General features: G+C 31.2%; 2 protein-coding genes across 2 annotated transcripts; one reads left to right on the top strand and one right to left on the bottom strand.

Moving 5' to 3' along the window:
• The first annotated feature begins 4605 nt into the window (after window positions 1–4605).
• On the top strand, window positions 4606–6471 carry LOC9319853. The gene is made up of 4 exons (XM_021032114.1): window positions 4606–4614; window positions 4711–4956; window positions 5042–5182; window positions 5955–6471. The coding sequence occupies exons 1-4, from the start codon at window positions 4606–4608 to the stop codon at window positions 6333–6335; spliced, it is 777 nt and encodes a 258-aa protein (XP_020887773.1). The 3' UTR covers window positions 6336–6471.
• A 1349-nt stretch (window positions 6472–7820) lies between these two features.
• On the bottom strand, window positions 7821–8399 carry LOC9319852. The gene is made up of 2 exons (XM_002883739.2): window positions 8130–8399; window positions 7821–8031 (listed from the first exon to the last, which is right to left on the bottom strand). The coding sequence occupies exons 1-2, from the start codon at window positions 8397–8399 to the stop codon at window positions 7921–7923; spliced, it is 381 nt and encodes a 126-aa protein (XP_002883785.1). The 3' UTR covers window positions 7821–7920.
• Window positions 8400–9154: the final 755 nt, after the last annotated feature.

Raw genomic sequence — 9154 nt, 5'->3', positions numbered from 1 at the left:
GCATAATTATATGATTAATTTTATGTCATATATTTTTTTTTTTTATATTAGAAGGAATTTCGGAAGTAATAATTTTCCAAATATGGAAGAAATCTTTATTTATAAAATAATATTGAGATTTTGATACATATACTATGATAAGTATATTTAATATGTGTATTTTTGGTTATTATTATTTTTTAGTTTTGTTATTTTTAATTAATTGCATATATTTTTACCTAATTTATGTTACCAGTTTTTAGTATATATACATGTTCTGTTTGAACTAACATGAAAATGTTCGTGTAGCCCAATGGTTGAGTGTCTCTTATTAGTGTAACAGGTCATCAGTTCGATTCTTTGGAGATGCCATTTTTCCTTTTTAATTTCAAAACGACGTCGTTTTGATCGAACGGAGAATCTAACGGATTGTTAACAGCGTCAGCATCGTTCTAACGGAGACTTAACGCGATGCCTAATTTGGCTAGGTCAACGAAAACTTGGCTATTTTCAGACAGGTCAACGGAAACTTTGTGATTAAAGAGACATTTCGAGAGTTCATGTTTTAATCGTCCCAAATTTGAAAGTTGGCGCATTTTTCGACATTTTTCCCAATTTTATTTTTGTATACCATTTTTGATAATTAATTTTATTAATTATCTGGATGTAGTCTTGATTATCTTCATGATTTTCTTTTATTATTAGATTGCCTGATGAAGGTTGATATATAGAAATATTATTTTCTAATATTGATAATTTTGCATCTATTTTTAATTGATTTAATTCTTGTTTATTTACCGTCATCTTTAACTCTTTTATTTGTGTTTTTAATTGCTTAATTTCATTTTGTAATTCACCAGTGGTGACCTGTTTAAATAAACTCAGTGTAGGATATTTTTCGTATATTTTGTTTAAACTAAATGATTCTTGAGTATCGAATCCATTTTCTCTAGTTATTATGTCTTTTAATTTTATCAGATATTACATTAATTAATTTTCAATTGCATATTCCGTTACAAGTGTGATTTGATGATTCTTGTGATTCTGAAGAAGAATCACTTAAATCTTCAATATCATTTATTGTATTATCGCTATTGGTTTCTTCTGTTTTCTCTGATTCAGAGGTTAATAATAATTTGGTTAGTTTATCTTGGATATCGGGTTGATCATGAAATATTTCATTTATTTTTTTCTTCATTTTACAATCCGGGGATCTATGTCCAGGTTTTTTGCAATTCCAGCATATTATTTCATTTTTAGTATTTTTAGAGTATTTTTTATTTTTTGAATAAATTTTGTTTTTTGTGTAATTTCTATTTTTAGAGTAAAATTTATTCATTGGTTTATTATAATTTCTATTTCTATGGAATTGCTTATTTCTTTGTCTATGCTTAATTCTTTTTTCTCTAGATGGTGGATTAAGTTGAGGGAAGCCATATTGTTCACAAAACGATCCCATTGAAATTTTAAATTTGAATTTATCATTGCGTTTTTTATCACGTTGTTCTTGACATATTGCTAACCCTTGTTTTTTAGTAAATGCAAATAATTGACCGTAAGTTATTGTATCCCAGGGGATTGGTTGTCCTCCTGAATATTCTCTTAATTTGTTAAATACTCTTTCAGAGAAGAAAGATGGTAGTCCAGAGACAAATCTTTCTTTCCAAAATGCTTGATTACAATCATTTCTTTGAAATATGTTTGTAATAAAAATGTCTTTATACCATTTAAAATCACTTAATGTTGGACATCTTAAATTGGTTAATATTAATTTTTTGCTTTCTAATTCTTCTTCTGGATTACCAATAAAATGCATAGTTATTGTATGGATTAAAACTTCTACGGCATTTTCTTTTTCTATTTCTTCCCAGGAATTATCGGGGTTATAAGTTTTTATTTTTTCGATATGATTAATAATTTTTTCTTGAACGTCTAAGTCTATTGAGTTATCCCACCAAAATTTTAATGCGCCAGTAAAACCAGCTAGTAGCATAATGCAAGTTTGTCTATCAGTTTTTCCCCTAGCTTTGTAGGCTAGAGCAGCGATACCCATTTCTTGTAATAAGCTCATTATTTCGTATTCTGATTTACCATCTATATTCCATTCATATAGACCATCTCCAGTATACATACTTGCATTGTATTTATAATGTTCTTCAAATAGAATATCTGGTGGTGAGTGCCTTGAGTAATAGGGTTTATTACTTTTGATATTTCGGTTTTTTATTCTATTTATTTCTCGTTCTTCAATTTCCGAAGATTGACTATCGTCAGCTTCGTCTATATTGTTAATAGCATTTTTCCCTTTATCTATATTGTCTAATCTGGTGGAGATTGATTTTAATATTTCATTGTCTGCAAATTTTATTTCTCTTTTAAATGGTTTAAACATAGGTGTTGATACTGAACAAAACGGTTTTGGTATTGAATTTTCTTCGTTAATTGTATCCAATTTATTATCTATATTATCAATTTGTTTAGCTATCGTATGTAGTATTTGACTTTGAAAATTATTTTGTTGATAAATATTTTTTATTTCTTTTTTGGTTACAGTATCATTATCATTTTCGTTAGCTCCTGTCTTGAATGGAACCGCTATAATTTGTCTATTACTTGTTTGTATTTTTAAATCGGTTAGTGGTGGATGTATTGAATTAGTTTTTCTACCATCTAATTGTTCCCATGTTTGGCTTAGTGAAGAATTTACATTAATTTCTTTAAATGGATAATTTATTTTATTATTTGTTGAATAGTCTTCAAACCATATGAAAAATGGAATATCTAATTCCTTTTCTAGCATAAAATCATACCATTTTGTTCTATAATCTATTGTTTGTTGTCTATTAAAAGTTTTGAAGTACCATTCTCTTTTTTCTTCATTTTTTAGAGAGTAAAATTCTTCTTTGATGTATTCTTTGTTTATTTCAAAATCTTTTATAATAACATTTATTGATTGAAAATCAGATTGTGTAGGGGACGTTGGATATATATTAGGTTCAGGTTCTGCTATTGGTGCTTTAAATTTAATTGGTTCATTTTGATTTATATTTTCCGAATCTTCTTCTTTACTAGTTTGACCAGGATATTATTCGGAAAAGGAAGCTCTTGCAGGAGTTCTATATATTGAGTTATTTGAATAATATGAACTAATTCTCGGTGGAATAGGTTCTCTAAAAGATTCAAATTTTAATAATATTTTTCCATCATTCTGTTCAAATATTTTTGAGATATTTCTTTGTTCAAAATTTCTTGGAGGTTGCGTAATATCTATTTTCCATTGATCTGGAATAGTAATTTCGTTCCATTTTAATTGTTTAGGTGCATATGTAGATGAAGGAGTGTCTTTACTATGCATAGCTAGTATTGTTGTTTCTTCTTTATCATCTTGTAGTAAACATATTGGATTGAATTCTGAATTGGATTGTTTAAAATAAATTCGGTATAAGAGTAGATAACCATGCCGTTCATTTTGGAATTTGACTTCTGGTAAATGAACGTTTAGCACTAATGTGTTAAGTATAGTCGGATCATGAAGACTAACTTGAAAATTAGGTGCGCAATTAAAGTAGACTGCCCCATTGCATAAATTTGATTGTACTACACCAAGAAGTGAGTCTTCAAATTTTAGAAGGGTTTTATCCCTTAATAACATTAAAATGGGTGAATCAATTCCTGTTCTTGATAATGGTTTTATTGCTATTTGAACTAATCCGAAATGAAGATAGTTGAATCCTTTTTGCTTATATTTATCTAGAGCTATTGATGATAATAATTTAATTTCTTCGAATTGATGTTGTAGAGATATTGTTTGTTCATGTTCTTTTATTGAATAAGCTGTTTTAAAATCAAATGTTCCGATTTGATATATATATTCAGCATTAATATGTGGTAAGGAATCCCTTGATATTTCTTTATTAAATGTTGATATTTTTGATATTATTTCTCTTGAATTTATTGTTGATTTAGAAGTTGATGATTGGCCGGATTTTAACAGTTTTCTAAATGAGGAGGCCATTTTAAATTTTTTAAATCAAATACATCTTAGCAAGAGACTAACCTGTTTTACTTTGACACGGCTGCGGTTTACCAACGGTCTTACTGCCTTCCTTCTGAGGACTTGCTGCCTGGAACACCTTTGGCTTCAATGTCTCGGTAGAAGAGGTCCGTTTCTTTCTAAAAGTTGATTTTAAAATTTAAAATGAAATCTTTATTTTTGAAAACTGAAAATCGATCGTTTTAGCGACTGATACCATAAATCTTTCTTATTGCTTATACATGCTATTTTTCGTTAAATATACGGAGTATATGCTATTTTTTTCTCTCTCTCTCTCCCTTGTGATCCTCCATAAATCCTATCATCAGTACTCCCCTAAAAATTCCCTTTTCTCTTCCGAATATTACTCTTTGTAGTGAGTAGTGGCCAAAAATTTCCATCTCCCAAAGCTTACTTTGAGTTGTGTCCTCATGGTAGGTTAACTACTTCTTCAATTCTATACTATCTTAAGTAGTGAATCTATATCTTTCATCTCAGTTTCTTTACCATATAATTCTCAATCATCGTACCGAATTCCTTATATTTGTGGCTTTATCCTCATCTTGGCTTCTTCGTACTTATTATAAATTTTAATGGTGGATGTAGGAAACAATTGAATTATGTTATGAACTTGTCTTTATTTATTTAAGCTTGTTTATCAAATAATTAATTTAGAAATTTTGTAAATCATGTGGTAGGGAATTCAGAAACCAGCATGGTTGGATGCGCTATACGCAGAGAAGTTCTTCGTAGGATGTCCTTACCATGAGACAGCAAAGAAGAACGAGAGGAACGTGTGTTGTCTTGATTGTTGCACCAGTCTCTGTCCTCACTGTGTACCCTCTCATAGATTTCATAGACTCCTTCAAGTTCGCCGTTATGTGTATCACGATGTTGTTCGGCTTGAAGATCTTCAAAAACTAATCGACTGCTCTAACGTTCAAGTAAGTAATCTATTATAAGTGCTATTATACATATATGTCTTATCTCATATCTATATAAATGGATTGGTGGTTGAATTATGGACAGGCTTATACTATAAATAGTGCAAAAGTGGTGTTCATCAAGAAGAGACCACAAAATAGACAATTCAAAGGAGCTGGCAACTATTGCACATCATGTGACCGAAGTCTTCAAGAACCTTATATCCATTGCTCCTTGGGTTGTAAGGTTATTTCCTCCTAACTATTACTTCTACAAAATATTTGACTCAATTCTACTTAATATATGATTCTCATTTAGCATATATATTAGTTTTATATATATATATGTAATAATTAGATGATGTGATATAGTCTAACCTTTAGAGACGATTCGTTTTTCTGATAGAAACACATGTTCCCCTTTTTAACTCGTCCACAAATAGAAATACGAATACATCTATCGGATCCTATAACAAGTATACTACCAAATACCCTGATTTTTGTTTTTCAAACATACACATTTTTTATTTTATTTTTAGTTAAAATATAATTATCTAACCTGACTCCTTTAAAATGTTTTCAACCCGTAAATTTTGTTAGTTTCCGCAGATGAGAATCTCAAGAAAAAAGGTTTATAAAATAATCCGTATATGCTCGATTTTGAAATCTTGTCCTTTTGAACTAATGTATTTAAACAAAAAACATGAAGAAATTCTATAAAGAGGAGTCTAACTTTTTTTTTTAATAAGTCTATAATATCCTCATTGACCTTGCCGTTGGAACTTGGAACTATGTTTATGTGCATAAATACTCCCATATCATGTGAGCTAGTGGTTTGGTCCTAAGTGTTTTAAGACACCACCACACTTCAAATCTTTTCAATGTTGCACTTTGTAATATATCATGTTGTCAGAAAATACACATACATGTAGTAAACATCTAAGCGTTTTTAAGCATGTAGTAATTTAAAGTCGCAAAAGATGGGATTATATAAAAGGTTTTTGTTTATATACATGTAGGTGGACTTTGTGATGAAACGTTATAGGGACTTAACCCCATTCCTAAAGCCATGTCACACTCTAACCCTAGGTCCTGACTACATCATCCCACAAGACTTACTGACGGATGATGATGTGGCGGTCTACGAGACTCCTAGATCAACTGTGGTAGACGGGGATGAGTCCATGAGCTGGTCCTCCGCTTCCTCGGATAACAACAATACGGGTGCGGCTGCTGCTTATGCCGCGACCACAACCCATGTCGTGAGGAAAAAGCGGACCGGTTTTTGCCTTTGCGCCAAATCGGCTAATAGTTATAAAGAAGTTTCGGAGGATCCTGACGATATTTCTACTTGCATTAATCGGCGAAAAGGCGTTCCTCAACGATCTCCTCTCTGTTAACGTACTCTTTTATTTTTTGTTTTTGTTTTTTAATCTTCTTAATTAGTTTCTTTGCACCATATAGTCTTATATGTTACATGTATGGATTCTTGTCGTGCGGTCTCTCTAATAAAGTTTATAATCTGTTTTTTTTTTTCCCTTTGGTTGCGTAAAGATTAGTTTAATAAAAAAAAAAAAAAGAATATGAGTTTAAGAATCTGTTTCGACTTGGATTGGACTTTCATTGTGTCCAATGGTTTAGTTTGAACAAAGAAGACTAAATATCCGTAAAAAGCCTAAGCCAAATAACTATTTTTTATTTAAATAACTTTTGTATTCGGTCTCTTTTCCATATCTTTAGAAGTATCTAAATGGGTTGTAGTCAAATTAATTTTTTTTTTCTTTTTGGTATGAACAATTTAATCTCTCTTTGAGATCGTACATTTTTGGTTTTTATAACTTTAGATTTTTACTTCAGATTAAATAATAAGGAGAGAATCTGAAATATGAAATTGGATTTGTTTTGGGCAGCTATGGTGGTGACTCACGTGGCTCCTAATTCCGAGCTGTGGGATCTTTCATGCTGTTCTGATATTTTACTAATTATTTTTTTCATAAAGTTACTAGATTGACCCAAATAATGGGTCTGGTAAGAAGCTGTTAGCTGTTAGCTGGAGCTGTTAGCTGTTAGGGAATAGTGCAAAGCTGTACAAAAGAATAAAACACGAAAGCTGTACAAAAAAATAACGCAGAACAAATTTTAAAAATTTACTCTGATTGGAAACATCATAGCGGTAGACATAATAAATAATATTAAGAATTTAGAAAGAAAAAATGGGTTACCATTCAAAGCCAATGACTTTAATTATTAGAATGTTTCATAAAATATGGGGGTTAGATTGGTTATTTTCATAACGATAATACCCTTGTTCTCTCATAAAAACGTAAGAATTTTTTTTGGATTTTTAAAAGTCTGCTGGATTCGTTATGACAGATTTATTTTAAATGGCAGACTTATTTATCAACGGCAGATTTTCTGTGACATATTTTTTATCGCTCACAGACTTAATTTAACAGGTTGTGACAGATATTTATTTTGTTGTAGTTTTTTACCCCACTACAGCTTATTTTTTGATGACACCACAGACTTTCATTACTTTGACAGATTTATTAAAATTAGTGGCAGATTTATGTTCCTAGTGGCCTCAGACTTTTAATTTTCATAAAAATATCTTTCATAAAGTGACAAATTTGTTTTTGGAAAAATAATTACTAGAATGACTTAGTAGTGATAACAGATTTTTTTAATGTTATGACAGTTTTTATTTTTTAAACAAAAATACTGTCAAGTGATAGCAGATTTGTCATACAAAAAAAAAATTGCTAGATTGACATACAATCGCAAATGAAATATTTCTGTGATGACAGATTTTATTTACATTATGACAGATTTAGGATTAGTTCAAAAAAAAAACGGTCACATTACAACAGATTTAGTGATGAAAAAAGAAATTGCTGGAATGACTTCATATAGTGATGACAAATATGTTTTACACAATGACAGATTTTAATTTTTATTCATATTATGACAGATTTTTTATACATTTTAGTCATCGATCCTACTACTCAGATTCTTACCCATGTCTACAGTACTCCCATTCAGTTTTTCCTTCATCAATAAAATATCCGAGAAGCCTTTTTTGTCATACTTATCAACCTACAATCAATAAGATATTCAGATTTTTTTAAAAAGTTGAAGCACAATAAGTACATTACTAAAACACAACTAATTAGGAATAGGCATGAAAACATAACCTGTATATCTTCTGAGACTATCTTCTCGTCTTCGTTTTGAATTTTGATTTCTTCACCAGAAAATTCAGCCATTTTGATCTTTTTCCCCTTCCGTGTGATACTACCTTCTTCATCAACAATAGCTTTTACTTTCCGTTTCTTCTTAGACACACCAAAAGCTAGCACACCTTTCCAAGCATCTAAAGCCAATCGATTATGGATGATGTCTTTTATTAAGTTGTCTAGTGCTGGATCCTTATCCTCCTCCGCATTACTCCATTGAGAATACATGTTTTCTTCTGTTACAGGTAATCATGTGCCTCACACGCACCTATATACAACATACAAAATGTTAAATAAATCAGCACCACCATTGAAATAAAAACTGCAGCTTAACTTAATAGGTTAGTGTGATTTGATAATTTAGATAAACAAAACTGTGTTACCATGACACTAAAAAAAATAAGACTGCACCTTAAGTATGTGTAAAACAGTCATAACACTTCAATAAAATCAGATTCTAAATTTCACATTGCAGAGAAAGAACAGGAAAAAGACACATAAAGATATCAACTAGTTTGACACATAAAGACAACAAATAAAGACACAACATTTAAAATGTCAAAAACTAACCTGCCCATGCAAAGTCTTCTCGTTGTTAATGAATTCTGTAAGGTCGATATCCTTCTGAGTTGACTGCCAATCAAGAAGTGGAATACCAGTCAAAATAGGCCTTCTCAACCCATAACCCTCTCCTAATCCAGGGAAACTGTAACTCTCCGACCGTCCCTACCAGTGGGCCCCACGTCCTCTCTCGGGCCCATGGGCCCACCCCTGTCCGACGGCCGGTCCGCTACGTCCGGGAGGCTTTAAAGACTTGTTTACCGACCCTACAAATCACCACATGATCTTTTCCTGTGTTTTTTGTCCTCACTCACACAGTTCCGATAATCATTTCTCGGAAGGTCACCCATCCTGAAACTACTCCAGCCCAAGCACGCTTAACTGTTGAATTCTCTCAGGACAGTTGACCGAAAAGATAAGTG

The sequence above is a fragment of the Arabidopsis lyrata genome (assembly GCF_000004255.2).
Source record: "Arabidopsis lyrata subsp. lyrata unplaced genomic scaffold ARALYscaffold_3, whole genome shotgun sequence".
In the NCBI taxonomy this organism is placed as follows: domain Eukaryota; kingdom Viridiplantae; phylum Streptophyta; class Magnoliopsida; order Brassicales; family Brassicaceae; genus Arabidopsis; species Arabidopsis lyrata.
The sequence above is the reverse complement of the archived record's forward strand: the minus strand, read 5'-3'. Positions and strand labels throughout refer to the sequence as shown.

What these genes read in the sequence shown, in the direction of transcription:
- LOC9319852 (XM_002883739.2), bottom strand. Translation starts at nt 8,399, where the DNA reads ATGTATTCTCAATGGAGTAATGCGGAGGAGGATAAGGATCCAGCACTA. An exon ending in TAGTCTCAGAAGATATACAG is followed by an intron (nt 8,032 to 8,129) that starts GTTATGTTTTCA and finishes TATTGATTGTAG; the next exon opens with GTTGATAAGTATGACAAAAA.
- LOC9319853 (XM_021032114.1), top strand. An exon ending in TCGACTGCTCTAACGTTCAA is followed by an intron (nt 4,957 to 5,041) that starts GTAAGTAATCTA and finishes AATTATGGACAG; the next exon opens with GCTTATACTATAAATAGTGC. An exon ending in ATTGCTCCTTGGGTTGTAAG is followed by an intron (nt 5,183 to 5,954) that starts GTTATTTCCTCC and finishes ATATACATGTAG; the next exon opens with GTGGACTTTGTGATGAAACG.